Consider the following 20,252-nt stretch of genomic DNA (forward strand, 5'->3'; position numbering starts at 1 on the left):
CTGAGTTCTGTTTTCCTGATAATTTCTTGCAGGACAAGGATCTTTATCAATATTTCCTACAAGATTCCTGAAGCTACCCAAGAACAGAAGCAATGCTTTCTCCACCCTCCCTCCCACTCTCCCTTCATGCGCCTAATAGTCTCCACCAGACCTCTCAGTTCTTAAAAGTTTTCTGGAACAAATCTTAGTACATTGATCCACCATTATCTCTAAAACTATCAGGGTTAAGTCTAAAAGCTCATCAGGAAAAAAGGATATTTGAATCTAGCAAGGGGCATCTTCCCGTTTCCTAGGTTGATCCTTGGGGCTTAAATACACAAAAGTATTTTTTTCCTTTTACCTCCTAATTATCTAAAGTGATCTAAAGTTTAGGCAATATGATCAAAAAACTAACCACACACAACAGATTTTATATATATATATTTATATATATATATATATAATGCTCATTCAGCCTCCACTCTTTAAATTAAATTACAATGAAACACATGTAACATCTTCTAGGTTAGTAATTCTTTCCTTGGCATTTTAGTCCAATTCCTACGTTAAATTTTCCAGAAAAAGATTTTTTAAAAAAGATTTGTGCTCATGAATTGAAAATAAGAACCATATTCACCTTTGGCAAGGGAAAAGATGGAGAATAACTACTAAGAAAAACAGTAAAATGAAAAGAAACCAGCAGCCTTTCACCTGACTGTAAAAAAGTCTTAGACAACATGAAATTAAGGGTGCTATTAATATTTTTCAAGTCCCTGAAATAAATCATTTCTTACCTAATCTGAGTTCTCCAAAGTTCCCACACCCTATCTTCTTGCCAACCCTGAAGTTGGGTCCCACCATGAGAACCCCAGATGATGAAGAGGAACTAGATGGTCGAGAAGGATGTCCACTCCTTTGTGCCATGGGTTTACTTGTACGTTGTCTTTCATCTTTTTCCCTATTAGTATGGTCCATGATCTTACAATGTAGTCTTTCTGCCAGATGAATGGCAACAATGTGTACTTCTCTCTTTAAACAAGAAATATATCCAAATGAATCACTAAATCAAATTTGAACCATAGTCAGAGAAGTGGAAGCAGGTCATTTGGCACCATATTCATGCTCCTAATGCACATTCAGATGATAAAAATCCATTGATTAGTTCCTGGAGGACAAGCAGGATGAAGGACTTACAAGTAAAGGAAGATATTTTGAAACCTAGGGGGGAAAAAAAAAGAAGAAACAGTTAAAAAAATGTATTTCAAAAATATAAAGAAAAAAATTATTTTGCTAGAATGGATATCTCAAATAGTACAAACTAAATAGCATCCTAAAAGTAGACTTCAATTTGATATTTTCCAACATCTGTTCATTGATGCTAATTATTTATCTGGTATTTTACTTATGAATTCAGCAGGATACTAACAATGGTAATCCACTATACTAAAAGGCAATAAAGACTTTAAAATAAAATGATTACTTTATGAAAATATATTTTTACTGAGAAAAAACTTTTGTTCTGTAAAATCAAAATGAAAGAAGTAAAAATAGTCAAACCAAACTACAGTGTCCTATTTTAGAGTGTCAAGCACTGTCAACAATGAAGCAATATTTCATAGTAAGTGCTACTCATTCACTGAGTTATTATGTATGGAAGAACAGTTCTGAAAGAGGCTAGCTGAAACCTGTGCAAAGGGCAAATAACTTCAAGAATAAAAAGAGAAAATGAAAGCTCTGGTCTAGTTTTTATCACAGGCTGAATATGGGTAGAAAGATAATATGACAATAAATATCTACCTGCAGAATTCTAAGATGAAAATAAGATGAAGAGGAAAAGAGACCAATACAACTATGAGAAGTCAAAAACTAAACTATTTGAGAAAGATTAATATCTGAAGTTAGCTGTGTGAGAATTATATATTACTTAATAATTTTAACAGTTTCAAGAGGAAATATTTTGATAATTCAGGTAAAATTCTCAAAACAAGCAAATACATAGTTAAGGTTTATCATGTACACACCAAAACAATTTTCCCTAAACAAAAGACATGTGTGTCTTTTGCAACTCATCTCTTAATCAAATCTCTCAGGCAAAAAAGTTACTCTAATAGTCATTCTGATATAACATTTCATTATGAGTTGAAACAAATTAAGAAGTTCTTAGTTCTTAAATGTTGGAACAATTTTATTTTCATTTTTGAACTCCAATCACCTAGCATGGGACCTAGTGAAAAATGACTTTACAATTAAAACTTAATTTAGTTCATCTCTCTATATAAAATAAGTTGTTTTGACTATATATATGTTCATTTTGTTTATACAAATGAAATGGTTTAACTACTTAATGGATTTGCCTCCCAAGATGCAAGGCAAGTATGACAATACACATAATAAATATCTAACAGATATCACAGATAATTGTTTTCTGGGCATTACTGTATGTTCCTTACATTATGGGAGACAAAAGCTTAAGATATTTCCCTATGTTCAAAGAGAACACACTTGCACATAATCTATTCTGTTAGGAAATAACTGAGAAAACAATTGACTTTTAAAATGCATATTCTGCTGATAAAGGAAACAGACAATTCATTAGAATATAAATAATATTTTTCAATTGTTGATATTAACAAATTAAAAATTTTATATATTTCTAAAATTATACTTCCTTTGGTAAGGCATTTCTCTTTGGAATATTACATTTTCATTCTAACATTTAACATGAGGAAAACAATTTTTACTTTTCTTTAAAGAATAATATTTATCATTAATTATTAATTATTATACTTCAGAATAATATAACCTTATTCTATTGATTAGTCTTTTACTCATGTATGTTTGCACAATTGTATTTAAAAAAAAAAAAACTTGTGAAACATTCAGTTTATAAACTCACAGAAAGGACCTAAAGTACATCCACTTAGGAAAAGCATGTTCTGTAATGTGCTTGCAGAGCAGAACAAACATTTTACCTCCAAACAACATTAATATAAAAATGAACATGCAGGGTTCAGTTTGAAAACATGCATGAAAAATTCATTTTGTCCATTAATACCCATATTATCTGCACTACCCGTCTCATTTAAGAAATTAAAGCAACAAACTTTCTTTTAAAATAACAGGACTGGGGTGGCTAAGTGGCACAGTGGAGAGAGCACTGACCCTAGGGTCAGGAGTACCTGAGTTCAAATCCAGCCTCGGATACTTAATAATTACCTAACTGTGTGCCCTTGAGGAAGCCACTTAACTCCATTACCATGCAAAACATAAACAAAAACAACTAAATAAATAAATAAGTTTTAAGAAAATAAAATAGAATTTCTGGGGCAGCTAGGTGGCGCAATGAATAGAGCACTGGCCCTGGAGTCAGGAGGTCTGCCCTCAGACACTTTATACTGGAAAAATAAATAAAATAATAGGATTTCTATACCACCCTATGAAATAACCATGCTCCCATGGTACACATAGGTAGCAATTAAAACATCTTTTCATGCTCAAAAAATTTATTAATTTTCCATTACTATATATTATATATTATGTATTATATATTATATATTAATTTTCAAGGTCCTTCATAATCTGGCCACTACTTTCCTATATCATACCATTTTTTTAAGCCCCAATCTAATTTCTAACCTTTCCATGAATCTTTTGCTGAATACCCAAGCTCACAATTATCCTTTCATCCTCTAAAAAATTTCCATAGACTTTTGTTCCCTCAAAAAATCTGTGATACTTCCATATATGTAATATCTTACATTGCTGAGTTGTTTTATTTAAAACATATGCGTTCTTTCTCTAGAACCAAAATGCAAACTTTTAAGCACCAATTTCTATGATTTTTATGTATTTATATCCCGAGGGCCAAGTATTATATTATGGAAGTATTGCAAATGATACTGAGCTCAAAGATATGACAATATGTATGTGAATGAAGTGGAGCAACGACAGAATAGAGAAGGATGATGAACTAGCAGGCCGTGATGTTAGAGACAGAACATTCTCAACTTAAGTTCTAAAGTTATCCACCATGAGGACAGTAAAAAAAATCAAAGGTGGATGTAACAAAACTATAAACATCAAGCATGATGCAAATGAAGAAAAATGAGAAGATACCCCCAACTCCACCCCTTCCTAGGTGAGGGAAGAGGTCCACATGCACTACACATTTCACAAAGTTCCAGATTTTTCAATGAAAAAATGAGTTGTGTAGACTTTTTCCTCCTTTTTTTGTCTATAGAAAATCAAGACAAAGTCAAATCCAACTTGTAAAACTGGTGCCCTACGGTTTAAAAGAAAATATTACACAGATTTAAAATAAGGAATAAAATCCTTCATTGTAATATTTAAATTTAAATTATTTAAAAATATTTAAATAATATTTAGGGACCAAGGAAGTCTAACCCTAGTTGCACAGATGAGAAAAATAAGGCATATAAGCAAAGCTAGTAGCTTAAGGTCACTAAACTATTAAATAACAGAATTTTTTGAATCAAAAGAGTGAAAATTAGAGTTAGAGGGTATAGATTCCAACTTGCCCTGCCCCATTTTCTACTTATATATTGCTGATCAAGTCCTTCAGAAGTATAAACAAGGAAATTAACTTTATACTAAATGAAACTTAGGTTGAAAATGTTTAAAAAGGATTAAATTAAGGACTGAATAACAGCATTTTCAAGAAGCAATCTGAAAGCACTTATAGTAACTTTCAATACAGTTATACATATTTCAATATAGTTACAGTAACTTTTCAATAAAGCAGATAAAACAGGATAAATAAGTACAGCTTACAAGATAAAAAAAGCATTTGGAACTAAAACATCCAAATTAGTTTTTTTTTTTATTTTAAGAGCCCTATATAAAAATCTTTAACTGGAATATGATTATATCTATCCTTATTTCTTTTAAACATAAAAAAATAAACATACAACTACTATACACAAAAATGAGAGATTTTTCCCAAATCAGGGGGAACTAGAAGCAGTGGAAAGGAAATCCCAAAAGAAATAGCTAAATATATTTAGAAACAAATGATGTACATTTTTATTGGAAATAATAATAATAATAATATCAATAATTTGGTATTTATATAATACTTTAAACTTGCTAATGCAATATACACACATTATCTCCTTTTAAGTTCCCATCTTGCTTCATCATACGGGTGACTAGTAGTATTGGCTGTTTAAGAAGAGAAAGTCTATAAAACCAAGAAGACAGCATTGTACTTTGTTTTCCATGGAATTTCTCCAATCCAGATTAGTTACCAAGGATGATATGATATGATGATATGATATGATATGTGATATGATATGATATGATATGATATGATATGATCATCCTCATTCTCATCATCCTCTTGGTAGATTTACAACCTAGGTGTCAATCTCAATTTAATAATCTCATTTATCCCTATTAACCAAACCATTTTCAAGTTCTATCAATTTTACCTTTGAAACACCTTGTTTTAAGCCCTTAACTCCTGGACTATTGAAATAGGTAGCTGATTATTCTGCCAGTCACAGGGTTCTCCCTACTCCAGTCCATCTTCTGATCCAATTGATCTTTCTCAAGCATAAGTCTGACGATGTCATTCTACTATTCAATCAACTTCAGTATTGAATATAAAGTCAACTTTTTTTTTGTTTTTTCAAAAATCATGAATCTGCCCCTTCTTACTTTTCCAGTTTGCCATTGGACTCTGCAATGCTTCTTGTTCCTTCCCACAAATTACACTGAAATGTAAACGTTTTCCTCAGCTTTCTCTCCTCACATCTGGCTCCTGGCTTCTTTCATCTCAACTAAAGTTTTTCTATCTTTCCTGGTCCTCCTTAACTTCAAACCCTTCACTATGAGATGATCTCATATTTGTCTTATATGGATTTTGTTCATATACAATTGTTTTTATGTTGTCTCCTCCATTAGCCTGTAAACGAGAGGAGACTGCTTTTCCCCCTTTCTTTATATCCCTAGTGTTCAGCACAAAGAGTAGCAAACAGAAAATATTTTAAAAATGCCTGCTGACTTGACTATCCTTCTTCCACATGGCCAAATATGAACCAAGTTAAGATAACAACATCATATTAGCTTGTCATAAAATTCTTTAGTTATGCATATAGGACCCAATGTCATTTTGACTCACAGGAGGTGAGACTGTTCTCTGAAAAAAAGATTAATAATCTCCATTATCTATTCTATCATTTTAAAAAATTGTTATCTTTTTTAGATACATCAATTCCCAATAAATAGCCTTCATCATAAAGTACCTTCTCTCAAAAAATATAAGCAGAACCATCTAATGTGGAAATTAACTGAAATAGCATGCATAATTTTTTGCTCAACTATTTGTTGAACTATTTCTTAACACAAAGAAAGGAAGTATGTTTTGCTTTCAGTCATCTGGAAACAACATTGATCATTCTACTTGACCTATGTCCTAACGTTGTGTTAATTTACATTGTAATAATAATAACTGTGTAGGTTCTTCTCTTAGGTCTCTGAATCAGTTCTTCCAGTGCTTTTCGTAATTATTCATATTCATCATTCATTATAATAGCCTTCAGCACAGTATATTCTCTTAGTGGCCTTTGTATTAGGGGAAAGAGAAAAGAAAATAAATATTTATACAGTTCCTACTATAGAAAGGTAGCTATAAATGATGCACTGGACTTGGAATCAGGAAGACTCATTTTCATGAGTTCAAATCAGACCTCAGAGGCTTACTAGCGAAATGACCCTGAGCAAGACACTTAGCCCTGCTGGCCTCAGTTTCCTATTCCGTAAAATGAGCTGGAGAAGGAAATGGCAAATCACTCCAGAATCTCTGCCAAGAAAACCCCAACTGGGGTCATGAAGAATTGATATAACTGAACACAACACTATATGCCAAGCTAAGAGATTTGCAAATATTTATCTTGTTTGATGGGAGAATTAAGAGGAAGAGGAAGAAGAGGAGGGAAAAGGAAAAAAAAGGATTTAAAGTATGGTCCTATCGGTTGGTGGCTTGTAAACAAGTTGGTATTTTGCAAAGGCTTTCAAAATTAACAGATTTTCTAGCCTTCTGGAATACTATTAAAGCGATAACATTCTCTTGAAGCATTTGTGTATGTGGTACTTGCCATGCAATTTCCTATTGTGACTGCTTGTCTAGTAAGATTTTTTTTAATTGTTACTTTTAACATTAAAAAAAGGAAGGTAGGGGTGGCTAGGTGGCACAGTGGATAGAGCTCCAGCCCTGGAGTCAGAAGTACCTGAGTTCAAATCCAGCCTCAGACACTTAATAATCACCTAGCTGTGTGGCCTTGAGCAAGCCACTTAACCCCATTGCCTTGCAAAATCCTTTGAGAAAAAAAAAAAGGAAGGTTAAGAGAGAAGTCCTGATATTTATATACTGGTTAAAACTGTCCTGGGCATGAAAGCCCTCCCCCCAAAGAAGCAGGTAATGTTTGCAATACACTCTCATCCAAATCAACCAATAGCTGAAGATGCCATGCTGCAAGATAGATCTATAGACATCACTTCTCCTCTGACTTATGACTTACTTTATGGCATCCTGGTAGTTATAGATTTTTAAATATTTGAAATGGGATTATTTAAGATTTCTTTGGTGGAGAAAAAGGGTTTTCTTGAAATTCCATAAACAGCTTCTCTGAGGAAAATTTGGGGGTTTGGGGTTACTTATTTTTTAATCTAAAGACTTGAACCACATTTTCTCCATGTGAATTTGTTTGTTTTCATCTTTTTCCAAAAATTTCCTTTCCCCAACAACATGATTGTTAGAAGTATCTACATTTCTAAAACAAAGATACCCTATATAAAAATGGATTATATATATACATGTAAATAATATGTATTTGTATATATTTATATATATATATTTATATAGTATTCAAGAATTGATCACAATGTCTAGATATAGAAGAATAAATACCAAAACCTAAAAATGCAAATACCAAAGGAATAAAAGGCATGTTTTAATGCTTTGTGACAGATTACAATAGTTTGTACTGTAAATGTACAAATCAGACAACTTGCATGCTATCACAAATAAAAAAAAAGATTCACACCAAAGTCAGAATGACTTCTAATCAATGTTTTTCTATTATATTCTATTTTCTATATTCTATTATATTCTATATTTCTATTATATTCTTAATATATTTAAAGGGAACACTAGTAATGCATTCTAAATGATTTGTAAAACTTATTTGACATCATTCTTCAGACATACCTGCCAAGAAGTCAAGTTAGATTGTGGCGAAGTGACCCTTCTTGGGGGGGGGGGGGGTGAGTGAAGATATGTGTTCCATAACTCTCAAAATACAGAAACATCATTTATTTGCTATAGCTAGTATCAGAATTGTACAGGGAAAATACATTCTACATTGTTTCAATTTTAGGTGGCAGGAATTAAAATGAGGTCATTTTTAAAAACCAAATGCAATCTTCCTTTCTTTAACCACACATTTAAAAGGAAAATGTTTGTGCTTGGTTCACTAACATGGTCTTAAGCAAAAGTGTTTCCCAAAATGTCCTTATATTTAGTTATGCAAACTTTTTTCAAAAAATAAAGTATATTTGTATTATTTGCCATTCATAAATTCCATCCATATTACAAAATCTTCTTTTCCTGCTAGCAGAAATATAATGGTTTTGTTCTTTTAAAAAAAGGTTATATTTTCTATTCTAAACTCACTTTTACCTTTTAAAATTCTTCTGAAAGCTCTTATTTTCATTTTTAATTCATTCATTAATTAAAGTTTTTGATATCTACTTAAATCAGTCAAAAGGTTCTTGTGGTTATTCCATCATTTCTGGGGATACCATTGTTATAGGAGAATTAATTATCCCTTCTCCCTACACTCTCTATACTCTCTAGTACTAAGGTACTAGATATTTGGTTTTGGTTTTTCAGGATTCCCCCTTATTTCTTTCCTGCTTTTGCTGTAAGATTTTCATTACTGGCAGATTATTGAATTCACCCAATTATCACTGAATAAAATTTGAAATCATGCTAAAAAATAAGTACTAAAATGTCTACTTCCTGTTACCCAGAGATCCTACTGTTACCTAGCTCAAAGAAAAAAGTAGCATGTATGTGTACATACACACACACACACACACAGATGTATAGCTCTCTGACCTTGGGAAAGTCACTTAAACCTGATTACCTCACATTCGGCTATCTTCAGTCATTCTGATTCATATCTGGCCCTTGGATCTGGAGGAGAAAGTAAGGCTGGTGACTTAACACAGCATCCCTTCACTCAACTCCAATTCATATGCTTGTTATGGAATCACCTTCCTGACATCATGGTAATCTTCCAGAATGATTGACAAACATCAATCATCAAAGAACAAGAGACTAAGTGATTTGACCAGAGTCACATAGCATGTTTAAGAAACGGGAATTTAAACCCATTTTTCCTAGCATCAAGGCCAGTTCTCCAAACAATAGAAATTGTCTCTCTCCAACTTGAATAACCAAACAATGGAATATTATGAATAGGTCCACCTGTGGAAATACTCCTAGGCTCTTCTCTTTAAAATATGATCTCTATGCTTTCTTCTTTAGTAACCTCATGGCATTAATCATCCATATTAGGAAAACTTTCAAATTTCTGTTATCTAGCCGTACTCTACCTTAACTTCCATATCGACATTGTCCAACTCTATTCTCCCCTCCTGAGTTTTAGTAGCCCATCACCAACTGTTTCCAATATACTTTGAAAAGGATATCCAATAGGAACCACAACTGCAACATGTCCAAAATAGAATTCATGCTATTTTCACCAAAATCATTGCTATTCCCAACTTCCTGATTTCTATTGCAGACACTACTATCTTATAGTAAACAACATTCACAATTTCATAGTCATCCTTCACTCCATATATGTATTCAGTAAGTTATCAAGAGAAGTAAATTTTGTTTCTACAATCTCACGTTTACCTTCCTGACGTTGTTCACAAGAAAGCCTCACTAATTTAGGCCTTCATTATGTTTCACTCTCACTAAAGTGCCTCCCAAATTGTCTGTTTGTCAAAGAGATACTTCTAAAACAGGTATGTCACTCTCCTGCTCAACTCCTTTAGTATGTCTCAGAATAAATACAAACTCTCCTTAGGCATTTAAAAGTATACCCATCATCAGTCTCTGGCCCAACACCTAGAATGCACGGCCACCTCTAAAAATCAACTCTACATCTAAGAATCCCTATCTTCTTTCAAAAATTCATTCAAACACCAGCTCCTTTAGTGCGTATTTCACAAAACCTTCATCCTGCTCATCACTGTCTTGCTAAACCCCAAATTATCCTGGATTGGTTTTGTAGATTCATAAATATGTACATGTTGTGTCCCCTGACAGAGAGTAAACTAATTTAGAGTATAAAGTGTTCCATTTTTGTCTTTCTATCCCCAGAACCTAGAGCAGTGTCCAGCACTAAGAAAGTGCTTATTGTTTGTTAATTAATTAGAAATGGAATTCAAATAACTTTTTACCACCAATCTTAAGCCAATACTATAATATAGGAAGGAAATGTCTCTGTGGGTCAGGCTAGGTGCAATGAAAGTTGTTGCAACTGATAGCAATCCATTTAAAAAAAAATTAAAGCACATTTTTCAAAGGACATTCTTGACCACATCCAAAAAATGCAATTGCTGAGTTTAATTCCACCTTCTGAGTTTTCAACTGTTAGAATCTGCCCAGATTTTTCCATAATTTTCTGGTTTTAATAAAGAGAAATAAATACTCAAGATAAAGCATTTTAGAAATATCATCCCAACTTTATTGAAAAATAAACATGTATCCTCAAGGAGATGATTAATAGAAAAAAAGTTTCCAAATATAAAAGAATATTCTTAGCATTAGCAAAATCAGCTAATCAAAAATGTAAATGAAGCAAATGTCTATCAACTGGAGAGTGGCTCAACTAAATGCAATTAAATATTATTATTCTATAAGAAGTGACAAAAATGAATAATTCAGAGAAATATAGGAAGACTTTTATGAACTGATACAGATTTAATAATAAAGAATCAAAAACACTATACACACACACACACACACACACACACGTGTGTGTGTGTGTGTGTGTTGTCCACAATGATGCAATAAAAGCAAAACTATCATGTAGTCAAACTCAGATTAACTCACATTCCACAGAAGAAGCACACTTTGTACTCAGTAGAGAGGTACAAGTCGGGCGGGGGGGGGGGGGGGGGGGGGGGAGAAATTGTAACACAAGCTGTTAGATCCATTGTCAGTTTGGTTTTACTTAACTGTCACAAATCAAGAATCAATAGAGATAATTATAATGAGGTAATACCTTAACATAAAGGAGGGGAAAAGCATCAATAAAGTTTTATAAAAAGGAAGTTAATTATAATTCATTCTAATCAAATGATCCAAAAGTCATTTATTTCCTAAATAATTGTAGAGCCACTAATACTATTATTATTATTATTATTATTATTGTTATTATTGTTATTATTATTATTATTATTATTTTAAGTTTTTGCAAGGCAATGGGGTTAAGTGACTTGCCCAAGGCCACACAGCTAGGTACATTATTAAGTGTCTGAGACCGGATTTGAACCCAGGTAATTCTGACTCCAAGGCCAGTGCTTTATCCACTATGCCACTAGCCGCCCCAAGCTACTAATATTATTTTAAAATTAATTTTATTTACATGAAAAGATCCAAGTTTTTCAAACTTAAGCTTTTTAAAAAGATAAATAATCGTAATTATTTCACCAACTGAAAATTTTCACATTTCACATAGATAAAGCAAAATTTGAAAATTACTAACATAGTGAAACTTGTTCATAAGGTTCCTATATACACTATTCTAAAGAAATTATAATGCTCAATAGTACTGAATAATTAAAAGTCAAAGAAAAACATTCAGGGGGGAAATAAAATTCCTAAGTCCTAGAATGAAATCTGTATATCGCTTCATCTATTCAGATATGAACAATTTGAAATCTGTAACCAAATTAACTGAATAAATAGCAAGTTACATCTAAGTTGGTTTTCTTTTGTTATGATTACATTTGATTCCCTCTTCACTACAGTTAGGAGACTATGGATATTAAAAGTTGCAAACACAAACATGGTGAATATGCAGCCTAGTTTTTCTTTTTTTAAGACTGATATTTTATTTTTCCAATTACATGTAATGAAAGTTTTTCAACATTCATCCACTTCTATATTCATAAGTAACACTTTTTCTACCACTATCATATCCCACCACCCTCAGCAGCAAACAGTTTAGTAAACGTTTTACATGTTCATTTATCTTTAATATGTTTACATATGAATCATTCTGTATATGAGAAATTAGGACTAAGGTAAAAGAAAGAAAAACATGACACAGGAAGGAAAAAACATAAAAGAAAATTTTTAAAAGTGAATATATTATTCATTCAGATTATCTGGAGTTTTTTTTGGTTTGTTTCATTTTGTTTTCCTCTGGATGAGGATGGTGTTGTCCAAAACTGGTCTCCCAGGGTTGCCCTATATCTCTGAACTGCTGAGAGGGTAGCTTAGTTTTTCTGAACGGTTTCTTCAACCTTTCCACAACCCCTTTTAAACCTTTGTTACAAAGAACAAATAAATGAGAAAGATACATTTGGAAACAAAAGTAAAAATATAAAAGTATCACTAAAAATATACATTAAGAAATGGCTACATATAAGAATCAAAATATTATTTAATTTATATGGTTTAAGAACACTCATTTTAGATCACCCTTTTGATTTCTTACCCATATCTCCTTCCATACCTTCACCCCACAAAAAGTCAACCAATCACAAGTTTCCAGGGCTTCATTAATTCCCATACTTCAAGGAAAGGTTTCTCAAACAAAAAATGCTTTTTACACTTTGACCCTGTTAAGTCTAGATTAAATTAAAGTTATAGGTGGAGGTTTCCCCTTAGAAGAATTTTACAGAAGGTAAAATGAGAATTAACCAGTACTCACTCCTACAGGATAGCCATATCTTTTTCTCACTACTTCCTAAAATATCCATTCTTCGCCTTTTCCTCCCCCCAAAAGGCAGACTGTATACATATGTATAATTAATTACATTAATTATACATATGAAAATGAAATTTGGTTAATATGAATCATAAATTAAATCTGGAGATCACTCGGGAGAAAAACACAGTTTAAAAAAATTACAAAGAAAATACTATGCTTCCTTCTAAAGAAAATTAAGGTATTACATAGAATAATTTTTATATTAAGCTTTTTCCTTCTTAATGACATTTTTAGGAATTTATGAAGGATGAAATTTTAGGAGAAATAACAGCTCTTATAATCCAGGCACTACATATACCAAAGATGCTGAAAATTCCTCCAAAACAATCTAATTCACAAAAATGAGAAAAAAAAAAAGATCAAGCAATCAATAAGAATTAACTGAGCACCTACTAAATGTCAGGTTTCTAAGTGTTTGGAAAACAAAAAGAAGCAAAAGACAGTAAACTGATTGTCCCTCTTAGAATGCCCAATCCAAATGTGGAGTCAATACACAAACAAACATACAAAGCAAACCATAAACAGGATAAATGAGGAAAAAAATAATTAACTGGAAGGCACTAGAATTAAAAGGAGCTGAGAAAGGTTCCTTGTAAAAGGTGAAAAACCTAATCCATGTTGAATACTTCAAAAATCTAAATTTCATTAATCTGGATAAAATTCCTCCTATAATTAAGATCACAAAACTGTAACTAATCTTAAAAATGGCTGTAACATAAAAATTTATGACTTTATGGATTACACAGTTAGTATGAGCCAATAATCAAAAGAACCTTTGCAGGGCTTACTCTCAAGAGTAACTTTTAGACATCTAGGATCACTTCTCTTGTCAAAGTAAAGGCAACTAAAGGAACTTGAGGTCCAAGGAGGCATATTTCCCTTCTAAGGTATCACTACAGGATAGGAGGATTAACTTCATAAATGGATCATAACTCTATATAAGGACCCTTGAATCAAACTAGAAAGGACAAGTAAAAATAAGTGAAGGTGGGATAGTATATACAACATGAGGAAATATTAAAGAAAATATGATAGAAGATATTTGTATAAAAAAGTAATTGAGAAAGATCCAGGTTATATCTTTCTATGACTAGTAGAAACTATGGTCCTTCTCATACTATTAGAACTTGCTTTCTCTCTTCCTTCTTATTACTACTCTCATTTCCAAGTCCTCACACTACCTACCCCTATGCTTGGAATGCACTTCCTGCTTATCATAACCTCAAAGAATTCTCTTTAAAGAGAATTGAAATAATCACTTTCTAAAGTACTTTATAAGAGAACTTTCTAGGAAACAACATCATTTTAAATTTATTCTCTTGATATATTTGTGTGTATATATGTATATACATATATGTATATATAAACTTGTTTTCCCATTTTGGACATAATTGTCCTGTATCTGTAGATTGTATCGGGAGAGCTAAGCACAGTGTCTGGCACATAGTAACTGCATAAAAAATACTCACCAACTGACTAATATAGATGAAGAGTCTGAGGAACACATTAGTCAAGTACCAGAGACCACAAATAACAGTTACGGCCTTCAGTGATCGCTCCTCAGTGGGGCACTTTCCCTGAGTCAAACTTAGGACAGTTAATAACTCTCACTTGCCTTAGTGATATAATTCTTTAAAATTTCATATACTTAGGGAGGGAAGGAATATTTATGACTTCACACATGAATAAATGAAGAAAAGAGGTTAAATGATTTGTTCCCCCCCCCTTTTTTTAAGAGGCTAGAAATGAAGGCATTGCCCACCAAGAAACGACTGAACAAATTATAATTTATGAATTCTATGGATTCTACCTTAAGAAATAATGAAAGAGGCATAATCTTAAAGAAAACTGAAAAAACATGCATAAACTGATAAAATGGATAGAAAGAAGAATCAAAAGAAAAACTTTCAAAATAACACTGTAAAGACAAACAACTTTGAAAGACTGAAGAATTCTGATCAACACATAAAAAACCATGGTTCCTGAGGACCAGAGATCAAATACACTCCCTACCTCCTTACGCAATGATGTAATAGTCTCAGAGTGTAGTCCAAAACATGGCTAATGCAGAAATTTGTTTTGCTTGATATTTAATATGCAAGGTTTTTTCTTACCTTTCTTCAAAGGGAAGTAGAGAGGGGGGGATGGGAAAGAGATGAAAGATATGCTCATTATGTGAAAAAATATGAATTTTTTTATAAATACCACTAAAAAATATTTTGGTATTCATGGGAATTTTCTTTTTCTCTCTTATCTCCTTTGAGTAAATGTCTACTAGTGGGATCCCTGGATCAATAAGTATGGACATTTTAGATAATTTATTTGGGTAATTCCAAACTGCTTTGGAATTACTCCCAACAATACATTAGAGAACCTATATTTCCTTAAATGTAATACAGACTATCATCTTTTATCATCACTGCCAGTTTGCTGGAGAGGCAAAACATTGAAAATGTTTTGAGATACCTTTCCCTTATTATTAATAATTTGGGGCATCCTTTCACATAGTTGTTACTATTTTACAATATTTCTTTTCAAAACTGTTGGAATGACTTTGGTTTTACATATTTATAGTATATACCCATATGTCTTAGTTTCCATATTATCTTCTGAAAAATGTGATATCAAGATTTTTTTCCTCAATCACCAACTTTCCTTTCTTATTCTACAAGCACTGCTTTTGTATAAATGCTTTGTATTTTATGAAATTAAAATTATCTATTTTATGTTTTATAATTGACTTAATTGCCAATCTGGTTAAGAATTTTTCCACAGATTTGAAAGTTATCTATCTTATATCTGATATTATTTTAATGTTTTGAATTTAGTTGAGAAAATGTTTTGGTTTAAGTCATTATCCTGTCAGCGTGATTTTCAGTATTCCCAATAATTTTTATCAAATGGGGAGTTCATTTTTAATTATTTTATTTTAGGCAGCTAGGTAGTACAGTGGATATAGCACTGGTCTTGGGAGTCAGGAGAACAGGGATTCAAATCCAGCCTTAGACACATGAAACTCATTAGTTGTGTGTGATGGTCATGGTATTCTTTGAGAATGAAGGACAAGCATCATTTTGAGTAGTTTATCAGCAAGAGGATATTGAGTGTTTTCATTCTCACCTAGTCTGTTGCACTGATTTACTTTTTTATTTTATATTTTTAAAGTATTTTTTAGGTTTTTTTTTTTTCTTTTGCAAGGCAATGGGGTTAAGTGGCTTGTCCAAGGCCACACAGCTAGGTAATTATTAAGTGTCTGAGGCTGGATTTGAACTCAAGTACTCCTGACTCCAGGGCCCATGCTCTATCCACTGCGCCACCTAGCTGCCCTCCCACCCTTACTTCTATGATTGCTGTTCTGTAATAGGATGTGCCTATTCTCCCTTAAATTCTATGAATGAAGTCACTTGAATAGTAGAAGCTTATGTAGCTTTGCAGAATGAGAAAGAAAGCAGGAAGCAAGAGTGGAAAAAAAGAAAAAGTGGGTAAAGCAATTTGGTTACATCGAGTTTGTAATGGGCTGGAGATGACACAACTTTAACAAAATTGAAAGGTTAATTCTCAAAATAGCTTTAGACATTACTGTTTCCACATCAACAAAAAGGGGATAGCCAATGCTTATCTTCCACTCTACAATCAACATATATTTTGATACCTTAACACAAAGGCACAAGAATGAAAAAACAAATTGCCTCTTTCAAATCATACTAGATAAGATGATTTTGATTACATCAAATTAAAAAGCTTTTACACAGATAAAACCACTGTAACCAAGATCAAAAGAAATGTAGTAAATTGGGAAACAATCTTTACAACTAATGATTCTGACAAAGGACTCATTTCTAAAATATACAGAGAACTGAGTCATATTTTTTAAAACAAAAAGCCATTCCCCCACTGACAAATAAATGGTCAAAGGATATGCAAAGGCAATTTACAGATGAGATCAAAGCAATCCATAGCTATATGAAAAATTGCTCTAAATCATTAATTATTAGAGAAATAAAAATTAAAGCTTCTCTGAGGTACCACCTCACACCTCTCAGACTGGCCAATATGACCAGAAAGGATAATGATCATTGTTGGAAAGGTTGTGGGAAATCTGGGACACTCTTACACTGTTGGTGGAGCTGTGAACTCATCCAACCTTTCTATAGAGAAATTTGGAACTACACCCAAAGGGCAACAAAATGAGCATACCCTTTGACACAGCAATACCACTACTGGGTCTATACCCTGAAGAGATGATGAAAAAGGGTAAAAACATCACTTGTACAAAAATATTCACAGCAGCCCTGTTTGTGGTAGCAAAGAACTGGAAATCAAGTAAATGTCCTTCAATTGGGGAATGGCTTAGCAAACTGTGGTTTATGTATGTCATGGAACACTATTGTTCTATTAGAAACCAGGAGGGACAAGATTTCAGGGAAACCTGGAGGTATTTGCATGAACTGATGCTGAGTGAGATGAGCAGAACCAGAAAAACACTGTACACCCTAACAGCAACATGGGAGTGATGTTCAACCTTGAAGGACTTGCTCATTCCATCAGTGCAACAATCGGGAGCAATTTTGGGCTGTCTGCAAAGGCAAGTACCATCTGTATCCAGATAAGGAGCTGTGGAGTTTGAACAAAGTGCAAGGACTATTCCCTTTAATTTAGGAAAAAAAAACAGATATCTTATTGTCTGATCTTGTTACCTCTTAGACTTCTCTTCTCTTTAAGGATATGATTTCTCTCTCATCACACCCAATTTGGAACAAGGTACAACATGGAAACAAAGTAAAGACTGACAGAGTGCTATCTGTGGGGGGGGAGGGGGGGAGGGAAGAAAAATTGGGGGGAAAAATGTAAAACTCAAACAATATCTTTAATAAAAATAAATTTAAAAAAAAAAGAAACCAGGAGGGACGGAGAACTCAGGGAAGCCTGAAGGTATTTGGATGAACTGATGCTCAGTGAGATGAGCAGAAACAGAAAAACACTGTACAACCTAACAGCAACATGGGGGTGATGTTCAACCTTGACAGACTCACTCATTCCATCAGTGCAACAACCAAGGACAATTTTGGGCTGTCTGCAATAGAGAATACCATCTGTATCCAGAGAAAGAATTGTGGAGTTTGAACAAAGTCCAAGGACTATTCCCTTTAATTTAGAAAAAAAAAACATATCTTATTGTCTGATCTTGTTATCTATTAGACTTTTTGTTTCTTCCTTAAGGATATGATTTCTCTCTCATCACACTCAATTTGGACCAATGTACAACATGGAAACAAAGTAAAGACTGACAGATAGCTTTCCGTAGGGGGGGTTGGGGGGGGTGGGGAGAGAAAAGTAAAATTGGGGGGAAAATTGTAAAACTCAAATAAAATCTTTAATAAAAAAAACATACTAGATAATGGATTGCATCTTTAAAATTACATATTTTATGACCAAAGAATAACAAGCTCATTGTGCCTGTTATTTTTAAAAGCATTTGATTAAGTAAAATGTCATTTTAAAATCTCTAGTACAAGGTATCTGTCATCCATAAATTAAAACTATAAAAACCTTTGAAGTATACCAACAGAGCTAATCTCTGCTCTGGTCTAGACCCTCAAATCATTAAGCATTATCTGTATATATTAGAAACTTAATACTTTGTTAGGTTGAATTAATATAAATTAAGTCATAAAGAAGTATCTGTCACTGTCATGATAGCTATCCAGAGCAGAGTTCAAATCAAAGAGAGGTTCCTTAGAGTAGGTGAGGTCTTCCAAACATTCCTCTTTACAGGCTATATAATACTGACTGCCACAGAACACAGGTCACTACAAAGACTCCTAAATGAGACCTGTAAACAAGTAAGAGAGTACTGACTACCCAAACTGGAGGGAACAAGATATAGGGGCTGGATTATTGGACTTGGTATCACAAAAACCTCAATGTGAAACTTCCTATAACCCTTAGAAGTAATATGAATATGAGAAATCATTTATCTTCTTTAGGAGAGAGTTTTGATGTGGGAGTCTTTCATAATCTGGTCCCAGGATAGCTTTTTCTTCTCATTATACCAGAAAGACTATTTTATGGAGGATTCATACAGGAAAAGTGTACATAGAGTGGTTAGAAAAAGCAATATAAAATCACTTTCAAGAACTCTCTTAAGAACTCTGAAACTGAACTGTGCCAAGGGAGATACTATCACAGGTGTACCAACCCTGGCACATCCTTATCAGAGAAGGTACTGTGCTGTATGAGCAAAGCAGAATTGAAGTGACTCAAAGGAAACAGGAAATGCATAATTTTAGAGAATTCATCCCAAATGTTCACATGGACTCTTGGTGCCCAACCTGTGGTAGAGCATTCCAAACTCATTTTGGTCTGATCAGCCACAGTCAGACACACTGTAACTTGACACTTAACATAGTGATGTCATTTTATTCCTCTTTTAGAATGAAGGACAACAATCCTACACTTCCCTTTCTATACAAAGCTAGCCAAACCAGTATGCTGAATGGATCTCACACAAAAGAATTCAGCTCTTGTTATCATGTTTTTATACTGATTTTTCCCCAAACCTGGACTGTACTCCTGGAAATAACTCTTGGAATCTTTGTATATAACAGCTCTACTCAACATATTATTTTCTTCAGAATCCAGTTGAATTCTAAATAATGTATTTTTTCTTCAACCTAGCTGCAGTCATACCCCCCTCACAATCACATGTATTGATTCTGCACTTCTCTGAATATCTACTGCCATGGACACATTGAATTTAAGCTCATGTTTTCATTACTTTCTTGTATGCTCAATTCCAAGTAAGAGTACACATTACATATCAGATCCTAAATAAATACTTAACTGAAAGATCTATTAATTAATTTCCCTGACAAAACTGTATTATTCAGAATCAATGGAAAACAATGAGCATCTATAATATAGATTATAGTTATTGGCTCAGGGATTACAAATTAAAGACTCATACAGAAAAACCTAAATAGAATTAACAATAAAATCCTAAATAATGAGGTCGAAGAACAAATCATAGAAACAGTAATTATTAGAAGGGATAATAAAAATGTGAAAGGAAATTATGCTAATGAAACATACCAAAATTTCTTGAATGTAGCTAAAGCAGTCCTCAAGGAAAAATCATATCCCTATAAAATACATTACAAAACAGAAAAACACAATATTAATAAACATTATTTAAAAATTAAAAAGCCAACAAATGAATAAGACTAAAAT

General features: G+C 32.8%; 1 protein-coding gene across 9 annotated transcripts in view; it reads right to left on the reverse strand.

Moving 5' to 3' along the window:
* The window catches only part of CSNK1G1 (casein kinase 1 gamma 1), a 248,682-nt gene that overhangs the window by 146,721 nt on the left and 81,709 nt on the right, over window positions 1–20,252 (reverse strand). For 6 of the 9 annotated variants that reach the window (XM_074234373.1, XM_074234375.1, XM_074234374.1 and 3 more), the window contains exons 2-3: window positions 20,115–20,164; window positions 774–1,197 (exon numbers count right to left, since the gene is read on the reverse strand). In XM_074234373.1, the coding sequence (XP_074090474.1) occupies window positions 774–954 (181 nt within the window). In that variant the 5' untranslated portion in view covers window positions 955–1,197; window positions 20,115–20,164. The remainder of the gene's footprint in view (window positions 1–773; window positions 1,198–20,114; window positions 20,165–20,252) is intronic. The other 3 variants (XM_074234377.1, XM_074234378.1, XM_074234376.1) reach the window with 1 other exon arrangement.

This window comes from Macrotis lagotis, chromosome 4 (assembly GCF_037893015.1).
Source record: "Macrotis lagotis isolate mMagLag1 chromosome 4, bilby.v1.9.chrom.fasta, whole genome shotgun sequence".
NCBI classification, from domain to species: Eukaryota; Metazoa; Chordata; class Mammalia; order Peramelemorphia; family Peramelidae; genus Macrotis; species Macrotis lagotis.